General features: G+C 35.4%; 1 protein-coding gene across 2 annotated transcripts in view; it reads right to left on the reverse strand.

The window, feature by feature from the left end:
- The window catches only part of LOC106872589 (myosin-VIIa), a 98,968-nt gene that overhangs the window by 28,145 nt on the left and 44,689 nt on the right, over positions 1-26,134 (reverse strand). For both annotated transcript variants that reach the window (XM_052971213.2, XM_014919623.3), the window contains 10 exons: positions 17,985-18,102; positions 14,671-14,799; positions 13,398-13,571; positions 11,985-12,209; positions 10,431-10,837; positions 7,801-7,952; positions 6,803-6,993; positions 4,131-4,231; positions 2,361-2,524; positions 1,294-1,388 (listed from right to left, as the gene is read on the reverse strand). In XM_052971213.2, the coding sequence (XP_052827173.1) occupies positions 1,294-1,388; positions 2,361-2,524; positions 4,131-4,231; positions 6,803-6,993; positions 7,801-7,952; positions 10,431-10,837; positions 11,985-12,209; positions 13,398-13,571; positions 14,671-14,799; positions 17,985-18,102 (1,756 nt within the window). The remainder of the gene's footprint in view (positions 1-1,293; positions 1,389-2,360; positions 2,525-4,130; positions 4,232-6,802; positions 6,994-7,800; positions 7,953-10,430; positions 10,838-11,984; positions 12,210-13,397; positions 13,572-14,670; positions 14,800-17,984; positions 18,103-26,134) is intronic.

The following is a 26,134-nucleotide window of genomic DNA, read 5'->3' on the forward strand; positions in this document are numbered from 1 at the left end:
AATGACTAGTGAAAATATTTCATCTGATTACGAAATAAGGTGGGAAAGAGTCCAAATTAAATGTAACTCAAATTGTTTTCTATTTCTTATTACTTATGTTCATTTTTACAAACTTTTGAAGTTCTCAGCTTATATTTAATGGCTGTACAATACTTATAACTGGTGAATATTTATTTGGAGGGTAAGCCAAAGAAAATACTTCGAGCAAGAACAAAATTTTGTACTTCCATTAAGCTTTGACTTTGGCTACTTAATTACCAAACTACAACATTTGTAATAGAAAATAGTGCAAATGTAGATGTAAAAATACGACAAAAAATATTAGGCATAGGTAATGTGGCTGTGTGGTTAAGAAGTTTGCTTCCCAACCACATGGTTTCAGATTCATGGCACCTTGGGCAAATGTCTATGAGTAGATTTGGTAGATGGAAACTGAAAGAACCTATTGTGTGTGTGTGTGTGTGTGTGTGTGTGTGTGTGTGTGTGTGTGTGTGTGCACATGCTTCTGTGCTTGTATGTATGTAGCAGTCTAAGAATTCAATATTCAGAAAAAATATACTCTCATATATTTGTCAATAGAGTGGGTATACTAATCAAAGTGTACAGTATTATACATCCACATGGTCTATCTTACCAATCAGTATCGCACTAGGGGTTCAATGGGGTATTAGATAACAGCCCGATTATGGAACCCTATGCTCTTTAGAGATGGCAGTTATGGAAGAATATATGGCAATTGGCCTTTACTGTTTGTTTTGGCTTGGTTTTCACAGCTGGATGCCCTTCCTAATACCAACGACCTTACAGAGTGGATTGGGTGCTTTTCATGTAGCACCAGCACCAGCAAGGTCTGTTTTGGCATAGTTCTTACAGCTAGATGCCCTTCATAATGCAAACCACTTTATAGAGTAGCCTAGGTGCTTTTTACATGGCACCAACACTGATGAGGTCTGCTTTGGCAAGGTCTTTACAGCTGGATGCCCTTCCAAACACCAACCAATTTTCAGTGTAAACTGGATACTTTATGATATATATATCATATACATACATGTGTATGTGTGTGTGTGTGCATGTGTGTTGTGTTTGAGTTTTCTTCCCAACCACTTGCCAACTTGTGTTGGTTTGTTTATGTCTCTGTAACTCACCCATTCACCAAAAGAAACTGATAGAATAAGTCCCTGGCTTAAGAAGTAAGTACTGGGTCAATTTGTTTGACCAAAAACTCTTCAATATAGTGCCCCAGCATGACCACAGCCCAATGACTGAAACAAGTAAGAAGGAAAATAAACTTACATTTCGTACTGCAATTTCAAATATCTTGTCAGTGGCCAATACAATATCAGAGATTGCTTCTATTCTTCTAATATCCTCCATATACATTAGGATTGCTGCAAAAGAAAAGCGGAGGGAAGATAGGGAAGAATTAGTCTTTTCATAAGAAAGAGTAGCTGAGCAAACCTATTAAACAAAAAATATAGCATAGACACATAGATAACTGCTCCTTTCATGTGATGCCCTTGTGAACTGGAAGAATCATTAACAGCATTTTGAATGGCTATTGCAGATTTCTGCAGTTAAAAGGTTAGTAGAGAGAAAAATAGAGAAAAATTGTCTTTTGCTTTCATTCATTAATCATTTGTGAAAATATTAATCATTAGTGAAAATATTTCATCTGATTACAAAATAAGGTGGAAAAGAGTGCACATCAAATCTTTACATTCTGAGTTCAAATTCCGTTGAGGTTGACTTTGCCTTTCATCCTTTCAAAGTTGATAAAATAACAACCAGTTGAGCATTGGGGTCAGTGACTTATCCACTTACCTGAAATTTCTGGCCTTGTGCCAAAATTTGAAATTAATATTTTATAAATATGTGTTCAGATACTTAATATTCTTTCTTTTATTCTTTTGCTTGTTTCAGTCATTTGACTGTGGCCATGCTGGAGCATTGCCTTTAATTGAGCAAATCGACCCCAGGACTTATTTTTTGTAATCCTAGTACTTATTCTATCGGTCTCTTTACGGGGGCATAGACATACCAGCATCGGTTGTCAACTGATGTTGGGGAAAAATACTGACACACACACACACACACACACACACACATACACACACATATATGATAAGCTTCTTTCAGTTTCCGTCTACCAAATCTACTCACAAGGTTTTGGTTGGCCTGAGGCTATAGTAGAAGACACTTGCCCAAGGTGCCATGCAGTGGGACCATATGGTTGGTAAGCAACACACAGCCACTCCTGCACCTATATATCATTTGTATTTAATTTTTTTCCCTCTTGCTATTATCATATATTGGATATCATGTTAAATATTGAAGAAAATTAAATCATAAGGAAGACTCACCTTGGTAGATCTTGCAGGCAGAGTGCTTCAGATCTGCCCTCTGTTGAATCTTCTTACTCAGTGGATGCTTGATGGGTTCCTTACTGTGTTTCCAATGGTCACTGAATCCATTTCTTTTTAATGATGTCCTGGATAACATCTTTGTCACACTAACTTCAGTTGGTCTGAAAGAAGATGGAAATTCAAAAGTTAAATGAAATTAAGTAATAAATGAGGCAAGGTATTAGGAGAATATTCTGTGTTAATATAATGCTAGTAGTTGTCAGCATTAAATTATGTTTTTAAAGCATAGGCAAATACAAGTTTGTCAAATAACATACAAAATAAATTGAGTTATTAAAATTGTCTTTGCCTCCACTTGAGAAGGGGAGATCATCTCAAGAATCAAGTATTCTCCAAAACTGATATACTATTATGGAATAGGACAGGCTTATTGTCTGGAGATAAGAGAATAGATGCAGACAATCCATCCTCTAGAGGCAGAGATCATTTTAATAAGTCAAGAATTTATATTGTTTGTTACTTGATATACTCTATCTTAATCAGATATATGTTACTGGCCACTTTGAGTTAATTCTCTTAGTTTATTTTTGTTTAAATTAGGTTTTAAAGAACTGGTTAACCATTTTGTTATCAAATATTTATTGAAATGCACTGCTTTTGTTTCAGTTAATTCTTAAAATAAGGAAGAATTTAGTAAAATAACTCTGTCATTGTTAAGCTGATGTTTAGGAAATGAATCAACATGAAATTTTGATGGAAAATTCTTAATTTAAATCATTTTAAGACAGGACGTGTGTATCATAGACCCAAGAGCAGTGTCAGGTGGGTTGAAATGTCAATCTGTTTGACCAGGTGGCTCACAGGAAATATTAGATAAGTTTTGTGTGGTAATCAATGGTAGAGAGGACAATGAGGAAGTATGGAGCAGTAGAGTGCTGGACTAAAATGTGTTGCAGGGTTTAGTTTTGTCCCCCAATAAAAGGAAAAAAGAAAGAATTGACACCTATCTATTGGAATAGATATGCAATGTTAACTTCAAAATGAATGCTTTATTCAAATGAGTTAAGAAAGGGACTTGACTTAAAGCTCATTGAAGAATGTTATTATTATTTACATTCATGCTAAGTGAATAAATTATGCATTAGGCACAGGTGTGGCTGTGTCATAAGAAGTTTGCTTCCCTACATGATTCTAGGCTCAGTCCCACTGCATGGCACCTTGGATAAGTATCTTCTACTATAGTATTGGGCCAATCAAAGCCTGTGGGTGAATTCAATAGAAGTCCATCATATACATGTATATATGTGTGTGTGTAACTTTGTGTGTGTGTAACCACTTGACAACTGGTGTTGGTGTGTTAACATCCCCTAACTTAGCAGTTCAACAAAAGAAACTAATAGAATAAGTACCAGGCTTAAAAAACAAAAAGAAATAAGAACTGGGGTCGATTCATTCGAATAGAAATTCTGCAAGGTGGTGCCCCAGCATAGCTGCAGTCTAATGACTGAAACAAGTAAAATATAAAAGATAAAAGATGATGAGTGGAAAATAATCAAGTACTTTACTGTTAGACACTCATTTAATCACTCGCTGATTTCTCAAAAGTGCTATAGAAGAGATCCCTATATTTAGTATATATATCATTGAAAGGAACAGCAAAAGGCTTTTCCTCAAAATGTTCATGACCACTGACTCTCATGATATTTGTTTTTTTAATTTTTTACTGAGTTCAGATTATTGATAAATGTAATGAGAACAATGACTTACTGTAAATGTTCTTTGCCATATTCATCTAAATTGTAACTGTAGTATCTTCCAACATGTTCTTGTGACCATTCTATAGTTTTCAAGTGTGATGCCAGTGTATTCTGAAGTATATTTTATTTTAATATAATACAACTTTAGGTACAAATATGTTAGTTCAAATTTTCAGCATATTTATGAAGACATATCCATATAATGCTAAAAGAACATAAGTCATATGAATCAAAATAATACAGTCACCTATATAATACACATATATGGAGCTTTCTCACATGATTGTATGCTAGAAATATGCTAGAAATAGCAACAAAATCTCCCTCAAACCACACCATACTGACTTGAAAATAGAAATGCATTAGGAAAGTGTTGTTCATGACACATTTTGGTAGACAAGGCATGTTCATGACCTTTTATTTTTACCATTTAATCAGGAAGGGAAGGACAGGACTCATGACCCTTAATTTTTCTTAAGGCCTCCAAAACTAGTGGGAAGAAGTTATCCTCAAACCATAGACTTGGCCCAAATGCTTGCCACAAAGTGAACTCCATTTAACATACCCAAGAAGCAAGTGGTAGTCTTAAACAGGGTGATTGATCAAATAAACCACTCAAAAACACAGAATACTGGAACAAATACCCACAAGGCATCTACACTGACACTTGAACAGGTCTACCAATTCTCTCCTCTGGAATGATACCATAAATTTCCAGAGTACAAGTGGACATAGTATATAGTATGAACATGTAGTGCAAACATTCAAATATTGTCACTATCTTTCACAATCCTGCTGCATTTCACATGAAATTTTTGGTCCTCCAAAGATATCTTGATGTATAAGTTCACCTATCATATTTGGCTGTAAATTTTGATCAGAACAATTTGGTTTATATGCTGGAAAATATGATACTTAGTTTTATCAACCCTGAAAGGATGAAAGGCAAAGTTGATCTTCATGTGATTTAAACTATTCAGTATGCAAATGACCTGGGAAAATACCACAAGATATTCTGTCCTATGCTCTAATGATACTTTTAATGGGATACTTTTAATCATAGGTTTGTTTGATCAACTAAGAATGAAGCTGCATCAACAACATAGGTAAAGATAAGCCAGTGAGAGAGCCACTAGATGATTGTTCACATCTCTAGAAATGGCAACCAAATATCCCTTAAATGATACCCGCCCATCACAAAATAGAGGGGCACATTGAATAATCTGGACCTAGACACACTATCTGAAAGAAGAATTGAGTGGCTAAAGCTGAAAAACCTTTTAAACATAGCTCTGTTCAGTCAGGTTGACATGGACAATGGCAATATCAACAACAGTAAGTTTACAAGGGAGCCCCTATATTAGGCATGAGCAACATTTTTGATGAACTGGACTGCATGAGACATGGCTCATCATCAGACAAGCTACACTATTTAAAAAGTAAAGATAATATTTTGTTAAGCATGCATTTCAGAAACTCATGCAGGTCACAGGTTGCCTATAACTGCTTTATATCAGTGTTCAACCAGTTAGAAATGATAGCCAAATCTTCCTAAAACTACACCCTGCCATCATTTAAAAAATTGAAAGATACACTGGCTACGGAACTCCAGAGAAAAAAGATGAAATGTGTACAGTTGGAATGTATTTAAACATAGGTTAGTTCAATCAGATTGATTTGTGACTAAACAACAGCAACAATAACAACAACACTTTGAATAAAGACGCTTATATAGAAATAAGCTCTTTCTCTAAAGAAGCATAAGAAAAGGAATTAGCATAGACCATCTAATTATTTATTCACACAACGAGTATCAAAGATGTGTCACTTTACTTTAATAGAGCCCATGACAGACAATTATCATCTGCTATGATCTATGAGAATGCTTTTATGCACCAAGTGCCTATATGAGAGGATCTCTCAAGGCTAATTCAGTGTTCTAAGAAAACAGCCATATTAAGTTGGATATAAATATTGCCTTTTGGTATTAATTCTGCTTCTGATGCTAATAATTAATTTCTAGTAAACCTGTCGGCTATTTGTGACAGCAGTGTCTGAAAAGATGCTGATATTCTGTATATCATAGCAGTGAGATTGGCTAGCATGCACTGATCAAACACCTCCCACTGATGATTTTCAGTAAAATGAAATTATGTGATATTGGAATTCCAGTACCTATGACAGACACATCTCATCTGCTATGATCTATGTGTGTGCTTTTAAGCACCAAGTGTCAATATGAGAAGATCTCTCAAGACTAATAACACTGTATTTAGTGTTCTAACAAGACATCCGCATTAAGCTGGATATAAAAATTACTTTTTTGGTATTTGTACAGCTTCTGTTGCTAATAATACATTGGTAGGAGGGTTTCAGTTCACTGCTGAGTTCATAATGTAGTTGCTATAATAAAATACTTGAATAAACTTACAAAAATAATTATCATAAATTAATACAAATCTTGTGAATGATAAACACACACACGTGCAGACACATGGTCTATCTACCTCTCTCTCTTTCTCTCTCCTCACACACACACATATGTAAATGTAGTCTCCTTCTCTCTCATATACACATGCACAAAAACCTGCAACCAACAATGCTATTGTGTACAGTAATACTATGTAAAATAAATAAAAATATAAAGAGAAAAACCAACCAAAATAAGAAATGCATGCTTACCAAATGAGTGTTGTTTGGTATACCAGCAATTGCTAAAGGGTGAATGATATCTTTGGAAAACTCGCCTTCCCTTTCAGTTCGTAGACACTTTCCAACTATATATTCACTATCTTTGAAGACCTTGAATGACTCCTCTAAAACTACGAGGTCTCCATTCCGAATATGAAGGCTGGATGAGAAATTCTGTTTCTCTGAAGAATGAAAATTTAAAAATTGAGAGAGAAATTTTTGAAGTATACAATTTCAAACATGCATGTACATGTGCACACACACACACACACACACACACACACACACACACACACACACACACGACAAGCTTTTTTTCTGTTTCATCTACCAAATCTACTCAATCTATACTCAAGGCTTTAGTTGGTCCAGGGTTGTAGTAGAAGACACTTACTCAAGGTACCACACATAGGGACTTAATTAAGAACTATTAGGTTGGGAAGCTTCTTACCACACAATCACACCTGCCTGTACTGCCACTCTCTCTCTCTCTCTCTCTCTCCATATATATATTTTTATTCTTTTACTTGTTTCAGTCATATGACTGTAGCCATGCTGGAGCACTGCCTTGAAGGGTTTTAATAGAACAAATCAACCCCACAACTTATTTTTTAAAGCCTAGTACTTATTCTATCAATCTCCTTTCCCAAACTGCTAAGTTATGGGGACGTAAACACACCAAAACTGGTTGTTGAGTAGTGATGGAGGGACAAACACACACACACACACACACAATTTCTGTCTACCAAACCCACTCACGAAGCTTTGGTCAGCCCAAGGCTATAGTAGAAGACACTTGTGCAAGGTGCCATGCAGTGGGACTGAACCTGGAACCATGTAGCCAGGAAGCATGCTTCTTACCACACAGCCACATATTTATATGTATGTAATGTATATATATACACAAGCAGATACACTCGTGCACACATATACATGTAGTAAAATTGAAAACAATTTGCCAGAACAGAGTAATGTCAAAGGCATCTTACCAGGAACATTGCATTGACAAAGTGCAACTGCCACTTGTGACTTGTTGCTCAGTTCTTCCAAAAAAGTGTTCAGTATTGCATACAATTCTTCTATTTGGTGTGCTTCCACCAAACTGTTCGTTCCTCTGACATCTAAGATATGTAACCAGGCACTGTGTATAAAAGAATCAAAGAATTAAAGTCATTTTTCATAATGATAAATTTTACGTGTTTGATCTTTAATATTTTTGTTTGTTTAAGCCATCATGACCAGATAAGCTTAATCAAGCTGATTTATAATTAAAATCATGACAATGCCCTAGATATAGTGTATCTAAGGCTACATATCCATTTTTTTAAAGACATTAAGGGTTGAGGTAAATATGAAGGAGATTTGGCTGTGATTTCTAACAGATTGGAGTATTATGTGTAGTAGTAATTCCAAACCTATGACTCAAAATGGGTTGCAGTGTGATACCGAAATGTCAGCAACAATAAAATTTTTACTTTAGAAATATTTGATAAAAATTCATGAATATGTTGAGCCATAACTCAAATGTATAAAGGCCACAAGTCAGTATTTGTAGCAAACAAAAACTGATAATATTTCCCAAAGAAAATTATCAGATGTTAAATGTGGCTCATATCTATTTTTTTTTTTAACCCTTACAGTACAGGAACCAAATATATTCATCTTCATGCAAGTACACTTCAGACATGGGAACTGAGTTAACTTGTTGACAGTGGAGTACTCTCTGAAATTGCTCTCATTTCATATGACATTGTACACACATTTTATTTTTACTGGCCAATAGAAAGAAATTGCCAGAATTAATTTGCATATCCTTAGCATGTTATACAAACCAGCAAAACTTTAATTAGCAGAATGAAGGTTGAGACTAAGAAGGAAGTATATCTATTTGACAAAATGGATCTCAATAATAAAAAGTCAGAAAATTGTTGACATAGAAGCTTTCTCATTAACTTCGTCAAATGGGAAAGGTTAGCACTATAGACATTACAGGACCTCCAGTTGAGATTGGTTGGGCTGCCACAGATTAGGACTACTCTTACATTACTATTCATGAGCATGGTGAATCATTGTTGCAACTGACAGCAAGCCTCTGATGGCGGAGAACACTCTTTACTTCTGTTCTCAAACAAATAGCGACAATACACAAGAAAAGGTTCAGTACTAAGCAGAGCATCAAGATACCAAGCTATCATCAAACCAAAGACCTGTCTTATCTCTTGTAAAGAATGGACTCTGCTAAAAGTACCCAAAGACCAGGTGACAATGTTAAACTAGAAAAAATATGTATATGTTAGGTACCTGGCTTAGTGGCTTGTCTCTTGAGTTGAACTCAATTGTAAAGTCATGTGTTCTTTGAGTAAGGTAATTCATTTCGTATACCTCCAACCCACTCAGCTGACAACATTGTTGAAAAGTTGCATCTACCTGACATATTATAATCCCTGAATCTTATGACAGGAAGATTTTAATGACACTTGATGGCTGCAGCACACTGGATGAAGCAGATGAGAATCATGTGTGTCTGTGTGTGCATGTGTGTGTGTGTGTGTGTGTGTGTGTGTGTGTGTTTGTGTGTGTGTGTTTGAATGGGTGGGAGTGTGTATATATATATATATATATATATATATAATACAAAATGGGACAAGAACGCAAAACATCCAGACAGTTAGGTGATACAAGAAAGGGACAACAAAACATCCAGATAGACGATACCAAGAAAACAAGGACATGTCATTTGGAGTTTTCTTTCCTCAGTCGAGATCCAGATTAACTTTGCAATTTCAGCTGGTGTGAAAACGAATTCACTTAACAGTATTGAAATTGCAATTACAAGTGATTTCTTTGGTGATAAGATTGAAATGAAATGTTTAAATATATACCAAGTTGAGTGAAACTAGGCATCATACCATAAAACGAGTAGCCTATTAGATTATATTTAATTTTTTTGATCATCTCCAAAAATTTGTTTAAGCTTAGCAGAATTTTTTTGTGGTTAGATGCAGATCATTTTAGCACTTTAGTATTTGTGTGCAGGCATGGCTGTGTGGTAAGAAATTTGCTTCCCAACCACATCATTCTGGGTTCAGTCCCACTATATGGAATATTGGGTGTCTCCTACTATAGCCCTGGACTAACCAAATCCTTGTAAGTGGATCTGGTTGGTGGAAACTGAAAGAAACCCATCATATATATATATATATATATATATATATATATATATATATATATATATATATATATATATATATATATATATATATATATATGTACATGTCTTTGTGTTTGTCACCTACCACTGCTTGACAATCAGTGTTAGTTTGTTTATGTTCCCATATCTTAGTGGTTCAGCAAAGGAGACCAGTAGAATAAGTACAAAGCCGAAAAAAAAAAAGTACTGGTGTTGATTTGTTTTAACTAAAACTCTTCTAGATGGTACCCCAGCAAGGCCTCAAACAAATGACTGAAACAAGATGAAAGATACATGATTGACATGCAATATTTACTTCTCAAAAGTGAAGTTAAGAAAACCAAAAGATTGATTTTTTTTTTTCTGCATATAGGTAATCAGTTATACTCCCTAATGGTATCATATGTTTTGCTGAAAAGTTATCCTTACCCTTTCTTCTTCACAATGACCATTTCTTCATATGCTATATGTACCTTCTCTTCTTCATCAGCGTCCACAATTGTTAGGCCTTTCTGATGGATTGCACCTGTGACTCTGGTTAGTTTATTACGTGGAGATGTAAACTGTTTGATATCAAAGAGCCTACAGAATGATCTGTGCAAGTGTTTCATAGCAAAGTCTACAACCTCAGTTTTACAGGAACCTGGTGTTTTTTTGCTATTTTGAAAATCTTGTTTGAATATTTGTGCAACCAAGCTAACCCACTCAGTGATAGGTCTCTTGTTGATGTAACTTTTCGGCAAAAGCTTTTCTACTAGTTTGGTCAATTTGCTTATTGAGAGTTCTTCATTGTTTATGAAGTACTTCAAAGCTGCAAAATATAGTAAGCGGGAATCCTGAAATCAAAATAAAAGTAAATGAAAATGATTAGTTGCATAAATAGACAAGAAAATGCTTTATACTGCCATCCACTGTCCTCCATACATACAAATATTAACCCACTCATAACACTATATAAACATATAAGTACAGGTATGTCTGTGTGGTAAGAATTTTGCTTACTAACCACATAGTTCCAGGCTCAGTCCCACTGCATGGCGTCTTAGGCAAGTGTTTTCTACTATAGCTTCAGGCCAACCAAAGCCTTGTGAGTGGATTTGGTAGACAGAAACTGAAGGAAGCAGAAGCTCTGCGTGTGTGTGTGTGTGTGTTTTTAAAGAAAAGGGAAATAAGGAAAATTTCTAACAATGCAGAAAGTTTTTCAAAAACCTTTATATTTCAAGCACAGGAAGCAGTCCAAGAAATGTGTATTTACATAGATCTTGTAATTATATTTTAAACTGCTCAGCATTTGAGTTAGCAGCAGCAGCAACTTTCCAAGTGTTGGTGCAAGCAACTCTGCAACTGTTGGTCACTGCGACATGTTCTCACATGGTGGTAGTGGTAGAAGATGGTGTTGGTGGCATATGTCATAATGTTGGTCACTGTTGCCATGATGTACAAGTAGGAGCCACCGGCCCACCTCTGGAGTAGTTTAAAATAAAATAACGAAATTGATGTAACTACACATTTCTTGAATTACTTCCTTCTGAAGATAAGCCTTTGCATCTAAAATATAAAGGTTTTTGTGAAACTTTCTGCATGGTTAGAAGTTTTCTTTATTTCCCTTTTTTTTCTACTTCTGTACTACAGTACTTCAAGCAAACTACAATGCTCTTATTACTCTTTTACTCTTTCATCTGTTTCAGTCATTTGACCGTGGCCATGCTGGGGCACCACTTTTAGTCGAAGAAATCAACCCCAGGACCTCATTTTTGGAAGCCTCGTACTTATTCTATTGGTCTGTTTTGCCAAACCACTAAGTTACGGGTATGTAAACACACCAGCATCAGTTGTCAAGTGATGGTGCAGGGACAAACACAGGCACACAAACATATGCATATCACACCTGAGATATGTAATCTCACAATTTTGTGATCAGAAATTGACTTTACATCATCCATTTAAATAATATCATTTGTTGTTCACATTTGTCTTACCTACCTCCAAAGAGTATTCTTTCACAGTAATACCTCGCATTACTTGTGCATAAATCAAATTAGTTGCTATAGGATCTGTAACACGAATCTCCCACGGTGGGAAATATTCCTTTCTGAAATACAAACGCCAAGGTACACTGCTTTCACTAACTGATGCAGCTTTTGCGAAATATTCACACTCACAGATTGTATCCATGATACGATGGGAAGAGTCTCCCAAGTAAGAAATCTGTAAAATAAAAATAAAACAGTAATTTTTAATATGTATGAAGATTTAATATAGTATTTTTTGATGAGAAAATATACTTTAATTTCTTAAATTGGCACAAAACCACAAATGTTTACGTGCATATGGTAGGTTAACCTAGCAGTTGACTTGTGCTTAATTTTATCAGTCCCCTGACTTGTCGGCTCATGTCAAACTGTCCAACCCATGCCAGCACAAAAAAAAATAGATGTTAAATGACAATGACAAAGGCAGTGGTGACAAAGACGATTAAAGACAAAGATAATCTCAGTAGAATTTGGACTCATAATGGCTTTAACTCAGAATTGGCTATACTAAATACTGCCAGGCAATTTTCTTGAAACTTTAATGGTTCTGACACTTTATTGCCATCATGGAATATAATTTTCAATAAATTCCTCTTGTTTAAGATATTTGGTAGATTTAGTCACAGTGTAGATTATTATTTAGTGATAGTTTCCCTCAAGATTGCTAAGATGACATAGATCTTGAAATTGATCATTAATAGATAACCTAAAATAGATAGAGAGTACAAGATCAATAATGTTGTTGACTTATGTGAACCTTTCAATAATCTTTAATTCTTATTGCAAAGAAGAAATAAAATTATCTAAAAACTTCAAAAATGAAAGACTTATTTTTTTTTTTTTGCAAACAACTTGAGGATGCAAGTGCTGCCAGTTGAAAGCTCTGCATATTGGATGCTAGTAAGTTTATGGGGTCACCAGGGAAGAATGCATGTTGTTTCAGGGCCTTTCTCCCAATGACTTCATTGTATACCATCCCCTCTCACTGAAATAAGGCCTCACTTATTAGATCAACAACTAGGTTTCGCTTGATATTCTACAGACTATTGCTCATTGTCTCTTTTTAACTAAATCCAGTGGTTTGCCTTCTCCACTGTAGTTGTATGACATTAAAAAGTATATCACTTAACAAATATAACATCTAATAATGAAATTAATTCCTATATATGAGTAAATCCACAAGAATAAGGAAGAAGAGTGAGTTGCAGTGAAACGAATAAGAATTACTGAAATAAGAAAAATGAAACAAGAAAGAAAATTTAGTTAAGCACAAAACAGAAACTTAAAGAATTACTGTAAAGAAACAGAAATAAGCCACCCACGAGATATTTATTAGGTGTTACACAAGTTAACATATTTTCACCTTGTCAAAAAGAGTGGCAAACACTGAGAAACCATTTGTTTCCTGTAGGCCTAGGCTTCTAGCGATGGACTTGCACAGTTCCTTCACAGTGGTTGAGGAATCTACTTTTATCAATAAACGGTCTCCTGTCATCAAAATCACCGGCAGAAATATTGGTTTATAGTTCTTCATGGCCTGAATATATACAATATGACATCATTGATAAATATGTAAAACAAATTTAATTAATGTAGTAAACAAATGAATATCACATAATGACAGCAGGATTATTGTTTGGAAGAGATTGAAGCCTTGCTCACAATATCATGCTCATACCATGTATGAATATATATATATATATATATATATATATATATATATATATTGTTGTTGTTGGTACTCCGTCGCTTATGACGTCGAGGGTTCCAGTTGATCCGATCAACGGAATAGCCTGCTCATGAAATTAATGGGCAAGTGGCTGAGCACTCCACAGACACGTGTACCCTTAACGTAGTTCTCGGGGATATTCAGCATGACACAATGTGACAAGGCTGACCCTTTGAATTACAGGCACAACAGAAACAGGAAGTAAGAGTGAGGGAAAGTTGTGTGAAAGAGTACAGCAGGGTTCGCCACCATCCCCTGCCGGAGCCTTGTGGAGCTTTTAGGTGTTTTCGCTCAATAAACACTCACAACGCCCAGTCTGGGAACCGCAATGGCCCAGTGGTTAGGGCAGCGGACTCGCGGTCATAGGATATATATATATATATATATATATATATATATATATATATATGCACATAAAAAACACCATTTGAGCATGGCCATTGCCAGTACCGCCTGACTGGCCCTCATGCAGGTGGCATGTAAAGCACACACTACATTACTGAATAAGGTTAAGCGATGTCATCAAAATTGCATGACTAGTTCATAAAGTCCAGAAATTAATGGCTCTGATTGAAGTTTCCGCAACAACATCAACAATTTAGCTTAATCTTGGTTTAGTGGAGACAGTGTATATTTACAAAGGGTCTGTGGATAGAACTTAGTTGCTCAGCACTACCTATGTACCCTGACTCTTCAGTTGGGGATACACAAGAGTAAATCATAAAGATGTCTGTTGCATGTTTGCTACTACTTTTCATGAGTAGGTGCATACTGAAATTTTTTGTTTTAGAGAAAACTGTGATCATTTAGTAAATTTTTGTAATATGCGTATCAGAAAATAATGATAATAAATATCATTACCTGTGTATTAATCATTTTCTATAAGTATATAAATGAATATGCTCACCTGGAACTCACTCCACCCAGGTGGATAGCAGCGTGTGCCATTCCGCAGGGATCGGCGAAGACTGTATTCAACTTTTGATGCAATTTCAGACTGGGATTCTCGAAGAAATGTCAACAAAGAAGGCATAAGCTGTAGGCACAAGAAAGGAGGGCAATTAAGAAATTCATTTAGGTTATCTAAACTGAGAAATATTTCATTTAATAGAGATGATTCTTAAATCGTGTCATAAAAACTTTCATTAATACTTTTTTTTTTACTTGTCTGGGAGCTTAGAACCACAGGCACCAGCTCGTAATTTACTAACTTAAATAACATTAAATGAACCATCTGTTATTTTTCACCTTATATTTTGGCTTCTGTCCTTGCCACATAGCTCCTTAGAGTTGTGTGAATCACCTTAATATTCTTGGTATCTGACACAATTACAATGATGCTGTCAGCATATCCTGATACCAACTCTACATTCTAGTTTGTGCAGCATGCACCTCAATATTTCTAATCTCTCTAGTAGCAGCTTTCTTAAGCCAGTACATACAGAAGAGATTACAGGAGGCAATCTTGATAAACTGAGTGTATGGTATTGAAAGGTTCCAATAGGTAGTTATTCACCTAAACCACCAAGCAGATGTCACCTTACATTGCAGTGATACAGCCCTTGAAGATGAGACTGAAACTAGTTGCTGTGAGTTTGGTGGTCAACTCTACCAAAAGTTTTTGATTGGTCTAAGTTGATCAGGATTCCACTTATACCAGGTTCCTTATTCACCTCTCTATGATGTATCACATGAGTTGCAGATTGCTGTGGATAGATCTACTGATGACAAATGCCAACCTCTTTGTTAATAGCTTGGCCAAAGTTGTGAAATACACATGTAGCAGAGTTATGGGCTGAAAAATATCATAGTAGTTCTACTTGTTGGTCTTTTTCTGTAGTACTGCAGCTCCTCAACTCACAGAGTAGGGGATTCTCATGTTTTGCTGTCAGTTACACTTGATATCTGTTAAGGGGTCTCCAAAAGGTCTGACACATAAACATAATGTTCATGGATAGGCCATCAGAACTTGATGATTTGTTCTTTATGCAGCTAGACATTGCTTCTCACATTTTTGTGGCTGTCATTGGTTTTTTGCCACACTCTACCTCTGTTACTAAGAGTTATGGCAAGTCACTGAGGTAGACATAAAAGTCCATTCTGCAATCCATCCTATCACTTGTCCTGATCAGATGAGCAAACTGCTGCAGGAAAACTGCACATACTTACTTGGAAATGAGTAGTACATGCTTCTCATTGTTTGCTAAAGATAAAATTATGTCTTTTTAGTTACATTCTACCTTTACCACTCACTGTCTCTTTCACTCTCTCTCTTTCTCGCTTACGTTCTCTCCAAAACATTTAAAAACACAAAACGAACGCCATCACCACTCACTGTCTCATTCATTCTCTCTCTCTTTCTCTCTCACTCTCTCACTTTCTCTCTCACTCTCCCTTTCTCTTTCACTTTCTCTCACTTCTTCTCTGTCCTCCTCTCTCTCACTTTGCTACTTCTTTGAAGTAAGTGCGACGCACACAACAGGTACGTACAAAAACAAAAAGTTAGCGTATTAATATTATTGATAATAATAATAATAATAATAATAATAATAATGCAATTGTCTGTTGTGGCATGGTTTCTATGGTTAGATGCCCTTCCTAATATCAACTACTTAACAGAATGTGCTTTTTACATGCCACGGGCACGGGTGTGTTTATGCAGCACTGACACGGGTGCTTTTTACATGTCACCAGCACCTGAAAGTACAAGCCTGCATGAGTGGAAAACAGTGATTTTACTTAGCTTGATGCATCATATCTAGTACAGCAAATCACCACATCTTCCAGTCCTTTGTCATTTCCTCAGTGAGGCCCTGGGCCGTGTGTCCAAAGATCCTTTCTCACCACTTCATTCCATGTCTTCTTGGGTCTACACCTTCCGTAGATGCCCTCCAAAATTAGAGTTCAGCACATCTTTACACAGCTGTCCTCATCCATATGCATCACATGACCAAATCAGCATTGTCCTCTCTGTTGCACACAACATTTGCTGCCTCTTATACCTAGTTTTCCTCTTAAATCATTTACACTCTGTCATGCATGCACACTGACATTACCCATCCAGCAGACCATGCTAGATTAATTTCTTTCAACATGTGTGTGTGTGTGCACGCGCATGCGTGTGTGTTTGTCTATGTGTTTGTCTCCTACCACCACCACCACCTTATTGGGCACAGCGTACATCTTAAGGAAAGTATTATTTGTTTGAGGTCCTTGTTGTGACTTGACAGATGACTAAAGATTCCAGTGCATTTTTATCTACACTGTGTTATGAAGGAATAATAATAATAATAATGTTGACATCGTAAGAATTTTATAAGCTTTCAAGAGAATGTGAAATAATTCTCTTTAGAACAATAGATCTTAAAGCAGATAAAGCTATAAATAATAGTGAGTCTTATTATGCAAAAGGGTTTTTTATCTCAATATTTTCATGCTTTTTTTTATAGTTTTGTGTGCTTCGAGATCTATTGCTCCAAAAACTAATAATTATAATAAATATCCTTTCTCCTATAGACACAAGATTTGAAATTTTGTGGGAGGAAGTTAGTCAATTTTTATCAACCCCACTGCTCAACTGGTACTTATTCTATTGACTCTGAAAGGATGAAAAGGCAAAGTCAACTTTGGTAGAGACTCAACTCAGAATGTAATGACAGAGGTGCTTCTAAGCACTTTGTCTGATGTGAGGCTGAATCTCCCCGAGAACTATGTTAATGTTATGCATGTCTGTGGAATACTCAGCCATTTGTGAGTTAATTTTATCCTCGGGTGGTAATGAAAAGTGAAACTGACATCCAATATTTGCTGTGTCTATGTATCTATTGCTGTCCTAATAATTACATTAGTAAGGATGTTGGTTTCTCATTTAGGCACAAGGCCAGCAAATTTGAGGAGAGAGAATTGGTTAATACTACTGATCTCAAAACTTGACTAATACTTTATTTTAACAACTTTGGTGAGACAAAAGCCAAGTTGACCTTAGTGAGATTTGAACTAAGAATATAAAGAGCTGAAAGAAATAATGTGTAGCATTTTTCTTGATGCTCTAACGATTCTGCCAGATCAAATTAACAGCAGCTGCAATAAATATATAAATATATAAAACTAAAAATTAAAAAACAGAAAAGAGATGCTGAAAGAGATGAATTTAGTTTTGATATAAACTTTAAGAGGTATTGTTAGCAAAAGGAAACCATAAAGAACTCAAGGTCTACATACTGTTTCGGTTGGGTGGAAGATACCAACAATGAGGAAGAGTAGCAGCCATCCACGAGATAAACTGTTCTGTGATGAATTTTGGGTCATTTGTTTCAGAATTTGACAGTATATTTCATCCCTGTTTAAGAAAATAAAATGGTGACAGTATTCAGAATTGATGCAATATTTTACTTTGAAATGTTACTGGCATATTTAATATATATTTACACTAGGTGCAGGTAGGGTTCAGTCCCACTGTGTAGCACCATGGGCAAGTGTCTTCTACTTCAGTCCTGGGCCAAGAACACACATACACACACACACACACACACACACACACACTAGAAATATTAATAACTCTATTTCTGAAAACCAGTGGATAGATTCCACTGAAATTAGATAAATAACCTTCGAGCAGATAGTCAGCAGCGCCGCCTGGCTAAGGCTTGGCTACTCTGCATTGACAAGGGGCAACACCCTGAAACTAGTCTAGTCTGCAGATGCCAAACCAGCAGGGGGACACTGCTGACCTCCCCTGTTCGAAGGTTATAAAGGACACAGGTTTCGTGTGTCACATAGCTAGCTAGAGGCGATGGCTTCTTGGAGCTAATTCACGGCAGCTTTCGTCCTAATTTTGGGACTGCCATGTTGGCTTGGCGATAACTATTAATTTCCAGTACCGCTGCCGTAGTCTCCTTTAGAGAGACTTAGAAATATTAATAACTCTATATATATATATATATATATATATATATATATATATATATATATATATATATATATATATATATATACATATATATATATACATCATCATCATTGCTTAATGTCTGCTTTCCATGCTGGTATGGGTTGGATGGTATGACATGGAGCTGGCAAGCAGGGAGCTGTCCAAACTCCACTTGTCTCTTGTGGCATGGTTTCTATGTGCTTTTTACATGCCACCAGCACCTGAAAGGACAAGCCTGCATGAGAGAAAAACAATGATTTTACTTAGCTTGATGCATCATAACTAGTACAGCAAATCGCCACATCTTCCAGTCCTTTGTCTTTTCTTCAGTGAGGCCATGGGCCTTGTGTCCAAAGATCCTTTCTCCCCACTTCGTTCCATGTCTTCCTGGGTCTACACCTTCCATAGATGCCCTCCAAAATTAGAGTTCAGCATATCTTTACACAGCTGTCCTCATCCATATGTATCACATGACCAAATCAGCATAGTCCTCTCTCTCTTGCACACAACATTTGCTGCCTCTTATACACAGTTTTCCTCTTAAATCATTTACACTCTGTCATGCATGCACACTGACATTACCCATCCAGCAGACCATGCTAGGTTAATTTCTTTCAATCTGATTTGGCAAGGTTTCTACAACTGGATGCTCTTCCTAACACCAACAACTCCAAGAATGTAGTGGGTGCTTTTCATGTGCCACCGGCAAATAAAAAGCCATTGACATAACGCTGTCAACAGCATGACTACTATCTCACTTGGCTTGATCAGTTTTCTCAAACATGCTATATCACCAAAGGTCTCAGCCACTTGTCATTGCCTCTGTGAGACCCAACATTTCAAAATCATGCTTCACCACCTCGTCCCATGTCTTCCTGGGTCTACTTCTTCCACAGGTTCCCTCCACCATGGGTGTGCGACACTTCTTCACACAGCTGTCCTCATCCATATGCATCACATGAACATACCAGTGCAGTCATCTCTCTTGCATCCACATTTGATGCCTTTTATGCCCAACTTTTCTCTCAGGATGCTTACACTCAGTTGTGCATGCACACTGACATTAGACATCCAGCAAAGCATACTAGCTTCATTTCTTACAAGCCTCTGCATGTCCTCAGCAGTCACAGCCTATGTTTCACTGCCATGTAGCATGGCTGTTACACACAGGCATCATACAGTCTGCCTTTCACTCTGAGGGAGAGGCCTTTGTTACCAGCAAAGGTAGGAGCTCTCTGAACTTTGCCCACCCTATTTTTATTCTAGTAGTAATGCTCTCAGAGTATCTACCCCTGCTACTGATTTGGTCACCTAGGTAACCTAGTTTTCCTCACTGATATGTGACGGAATCTATTTTTTGTACATTTTTAGTATTAATTGTACCTGTGCACCTTCCACACACCTTCCTCTAATATTGCTGTACCTTTTATGGGTACATCTTAGTTTCTACTTATGCCTTTTCTACAGATTAATCTGGCCCATCTACTTGAAGGGATTTGTGATTTGTCTACTTTCCTACTTACTAACATTTTGGTTTTTGCTAGGTTAACTCTAAGACCCTTTCATTCTAGACCTTGCTTCCTCACCTGAAACTTCTTCTCTAGTTCTGGTAGGGATTCAGCTATAAGGGCAAGGTCATCAGCATAGAGAAGATCCACAGAGCAGCTTGTCTTAAATTCCTCTGTTATTGCCTGGAAGACTATGATGAACAAAAGGGGGCTGAGGACTGATCCTTGGTGAACCCCTACTTTTATCCACAATTCTTCGCTATATTCATTGCCAACACTCACCTTACAAACAATCACATTGAAATTTTGAAGTTATGAGATAACGCATGAGTAATTCAAAATAATGTGAATAAATAAGCATTATATTTGACAAAGAAATTTGAATGAGTATTCAAATGACTTTTGTCACATTAATGGTCAACAGCTGACCTATGATAAATATGAGACACTTTTAGTGTGATTGTTATTTTTCATTTTTATCAATCTTGCATGCTTAAATAGTTTAGGACCAATATAGCATAACTATATTACCATAAAATCAAGAACAGCTATAAGAAATTTATGATACTGCCAAAATTAACACCTAAATGAATATGGTTCAACCAGTCAGATTACCTGGTGTGTAAGTAAATAAAGAATAAACTTGAAAGTAAGTTTTGTGAATTTTCCTGCCAAATAGTTCTACCAAAGGTTCTAGAAGCTGACTAAAAGTTATAAAAAGCTGGAATATTGAACTTCCAAACAGAATAACCATGAGTGCTACACTAAATTGCTACTTTACTAAATTATATCAACATAAGTGCAATTTACTCCATTGAAAATCTATCACTACACAGCTTCAGTTAAAAATGTGTATTCTTTCAGAAAGTTATGAAAGTCAAAACAGGTGGTGGGGCACCAAACTGGAATTATACCTCTCTCTCTCTCTCTCTCTCTTTCTCTCTCTGTAAGTGATGACAAGTGATTGAAACTTCTGGCAAACTGCTGTGCTTGAGAAGACATGTCAAGCTAAGTGAAATCATGGTCGTGGCCAGTGTTGGTGACACATGAAAGGCATCATAGATTTAGATATTTTAAATTTAATTTAGAGCATCAGAAAAGTCACACAAATACTTGAGTATCTTGAAAAATGTATCTTTCACAATTTGCTTTTAAACAGATATGTTTGATAAAAGAAGGCATTTATTTTCTTAATTCTAAACTTTATAATGTATTTTTTTCTTTTCACTTCCCATGCATGGTGCAAGGTGCAAGGTGGTGAGCTAGCAGAATTGTTAGTACATCAAGCAAAATGCTAAGTGGCATTTCTTCCAGCTCTCTGCATTCTGAGTTCAAATCATAATGAGGTAAACTGCTTTTCACCCCTTTGTGGGGTGATAAAATAAAGTACCAGTCAAATACTGAGACCAATGTAATCAGCTTGTCCTCTCCCTCAAATATTACTGGACTTGCACCATGCAATGGACTACTGTCCTGTTCATGGGAAATGAGATGATCTCAATCACTGGGTAACCAATCTTATGAGTCTTGAGGCTCAAGAACAAAAATGCCTAATACACCAATAATTTATTCTTCAAAGTGTCACAAAGTGACACTCCCTAAGATGTACCCAGTGTAAGCTATAGATACATGAGAGGTGTAGCAATATTAGAAGCCTTTAAAATAAGACCTTTTTATACTTATAGACTGCAAAAATTCCTTCAGAGAGAGATTAATTGAAAGGATAGGCAGAAGAAAAGAGAAATAAAGATTGTTATACAGTTATAAAGGGAAATTTTGTATGTGGTTTGATTCTTTAGAAAGTATGTGCACCCAGTATGCTCACTAAGACTGGGAACAAGTACAAATTTCAATATTAATTCAGTGATATTGGCAAAATATGAAAATACCATTTTGAAATAGGTTAAGAATTGTGATAGCCTGCCATTCAAGTGACCCGCTTGAGACATTCAAGTTATTCAAAAAGATAGAATCTAGTACATATCTGTGCACAAAGAAAAGAGCGCACACATGTGCGTGCACATGCATACACACACACGCATGCACTCACACACAAACATAAAACAAACACACACACATACATATATATATAAGTTTATATACACACAAACACACATATATATGTATGTGTGTTTATGTGTATATATATATATGTTTGTGTGTGTGTGTAGATATATATTTATAAGTTTGTGCATATATATGTGTACATACATACATATATATATATGTGTATGTATGTATGTATGTATGTATATATATTTATACCTGAGTACGCACATAAATGTGAAACAAAGTGGATAAAATAGTACTTGAATACTGGAGATATATATATATGTTTATACATGTATGTATATACATGTATGCCAGGATGAAAAGCAGACATTAAATGATGTTGATGATGATATGTATATATATATGTGTGTTCATGTGTGCATGTGTGTGTGTGTGTGTGTGTGTGTAAAATATCTAGGCCTTGTTTAGGCAAGACAGTATCATTGAAGTTTTTCAGTTTATTGCTAATGATTCACACCAGATCAACTGGCGTCAGGCATTCATTGACAGTCTTTTCTGACAAACAATAACATTTTGACAATCAGGTTATGTTGCTTTGAATTTGTGTAATAACTGCATATTTGTAGCCAGAGGTATGTGCATTCATGCACATACATATATTCATACATACATACTGACATGCATACATATATACATCATACATATGAATGTATACATACATATATTCATACATACACACACATAAATACATATGTGTGCAATGTATATAATCTTACACACATGTACACATTCACACATATAAAAAATATGTAGGGTATTCCAGAATCTTAACCTGTAACTGGTGTATGCACACACGTATAGATATACAAACATTGTATGTATATATACTTATGCCAAAACAAGGTCCACACATGCATCACAGTGTAAATATATACATGTGTAAATATATTCATCCATCCATAATCACACACACACACGTGCATACATACATGCATATATATATATATATATATATAATAATAATAATAATATTAGGGATAAAAATCCAAAATTACAGGTAAAAACTCAATTAAAATCAATTTATTAAAAATTAAAATTAAATTAAGTTTCACAGTATTAAATATATATAAATATATAATTTTAGGGAAAAGAACCAAGGTTCATGAATTCATCGATATGTGACAGTGGATTTTCATCGATGAGTTCATGAACCTTGTTTCTTTTCCCTAAAACTATATATATATATATATATATATATATATATATATATATATATATATATATAAAATATTAGTTAAATAATAAAAAGACTGGGTTTATGACTCAACATATCACACCCCCTCAATGAACATATACAAGAAATACAGCATAATCCGTCAAACATAAGGAATAAGAAAAAATAACGCAAGAAAAATAACACAAGAAGAAATAATAAATAAATAAAAATATAGCATATAGTATAAAATTTCTATACATGAATATATTGTTTCAACCGATAACATGGAACTGAAAAAAATTGAGTTAAAGGTATAATACAATACACGTGAATATCATTTCATAGAAGTTAAAAAAGTTAAAATTAATACGAATAAAAATTAATACGGAAGGAGTAAAAATTTCAAATATATAATATAATAATATAAGTCGATATAGTAAAATAAAATGAAATGAAGAAATGAGGTACCATAAAGTAGTCTGTCGCTTGAAAAAACAAGGACAGAAGTGATTTAACACCACTTAGAATTAAAGTTCAAAGTTCTTCAACTTCCTTGGGCACATTTCACACCTCAAAACCAGAAGACACTGAAAGGCAAGTTTGCACCAATCCGGCACACACAAGAGCGAACAACAGGCACCCAGCAGGTATCAACAGGCAAAAGTTCAATTCCGCTCACCATGTCCAAAAAGGTTCACCAAACATGAGTCAAAAACAATTACAGCACACCGCAGGTATCCATCAGTAAAAACAATTTCACGAATTTCATACAATACCTATGGCCATTTCGGAGGTACACCACTGTATTTCAAAACACAATAGAGTGTAAACTGGTGCTGACCCCCTCGTCAGGGTAAACACACGTACAAAGTCACTACATGCACAAGGGGGGAAAAAAAAAATGATTTTTCTAAAGAGCAAATATATATAAACAAAATGGACCAGCCTGTGTAAATAATTGGAGGATTCCAAAAAAAAAAAAATAAATAAAAAGTGCCATTTTAGAATAGCCAAACAGGCTGCAGTATCAAAACCAATCTGCAAGGTCTCAATTCACCCGTTCTGCAACCATAAGTTTTCCTCCACCTTCTTGAAAATGTATAGAGATAAAAATAAATTTAAAAGTAATAAATAATAACAAGTGTAATAGTTTACGTTGGGGTGAATTGAAACCTCGTAGATTGGTTTTGATACTGCAGCCTGTTTGGCTATTCTAAAATAGCACTTTTTTTTGGGGGGGGGGGGATCCTCCAATTATTTACATAGGCTGGTCCATTTTGTTTATATATATTTGCTCTTTAGAAAAATCATTTTTTTTTTCCCCCCTTGTGCATGTAGTGACTTTGTACGTGTGTTTACCCTGACGAGGGGGTCAGCACCAGTTTACACTCTATTGTGTTTTGAAATACAGTGGTGTACCTCCGAAATGGCCATAGGTATTGTATGAAATTCGTGAAATTGTTTTTACTGATGGATACCTGCGGTGTGCTGTAATTGTTTTTGACTCATGTTTGGTGAACCTTTTTGGACATGGTGAGCGGAATTGAACTTTTGCCTGTTGATACCTGCTGGGTGCCTGTTGTTCGCTCTTGTGTGTGCCGGATTGGTGCAAACTTGCCTTTCGGTGTCTTCTGGTTTTGAGGTGTGAAATGTGCCCAAGGAAGTTGAAGAACTTTGAACTTTAATTCTAAGTGGTGTTAAATCACTTCTGTCCTTGTTTTTTCAAGCGACAGACTACTTTATGGTACCTCATTTCTTCATTTCATTTTATTTTACTATATCGACTTATATTATTATATTATATATTTGAAATTTTTACTCCTTCCGTATTAATTTTAACTTTTTTAACTTCTATGAAATGATATTCACGTGTATTGTATTATATCTTTAACTCAATTTTTTTCAGTTCCATGTTATCGCTTGAAACAATATATTTGTGTATAGAAATTTTATACTATATGCTATATTTTTATTTATTTATTATTTCTTCTTCCGTTATTTTTCTTGCATTATTTCTTCTTATTCCTTATGTTTGACGGATTATGCTATATTTCTTGTATATGTTCATTGAGGGGGTGTGATATGTTGAGTCGTAAACTCAGTCTTTTTAGTCTTTAACTAATATTTTACTCTTGTCTCAGTTATTCTGTGCACTTCTCCTTGCAGCCCTGTATAAAATCTATTGGTTTCCTAATAAGAAACCATTAATATTATATATATATATATATATATATATATATATATATATATATATATTCTAGTTGATGCCTAAATTCTAGTGAAAGGACCTTGTTTCTTGGCTTGAAACCAGCTCGTTTATTAATGGTATAAAATTTGTAGAATAAAACCAGAATTCCATTTATACTTGCACTACATATACAAACATACATCTATGTAAGTCAATGAGGAAGCTCTTACATATTCATTTTACCTGCTAGAAATAATAGACAAATCTCCATCAAATCATAAAAGGGAAGGGCACATTAGATATAATCCTAGATAGCCCTAAAGAGACAAAATTGTTGAGGCTAGCTTGCTTTTGATCATAGACCTGCTCAATCAGGAATGAATTGGGTCTAAACAGCAACATCATCATATATCTATGTATACACACAGAATTCTTGTCATATATACTCAGTCACTTTTCATGCAACAGTCTCAGCACTTTGGTTTTGACTTTTATTATTCTGAATACTGTTTAAGT

This window comes from Octopus bimaculoides, chromosome 10 (genome assembly GCF_046866305.1).
Source record: "Octopus bimaculoides isolate indiv1 chromosome 10, ASM4686630v1, whole genome shotgun sequence".
Taxonomy (NCBI): domain Eukaryota; kingdom Metazoa; phylum Mollusca; class Cephalopoda; order Octopoda; family Octopodidae; genus Octopus; species Octopus bimaculoides.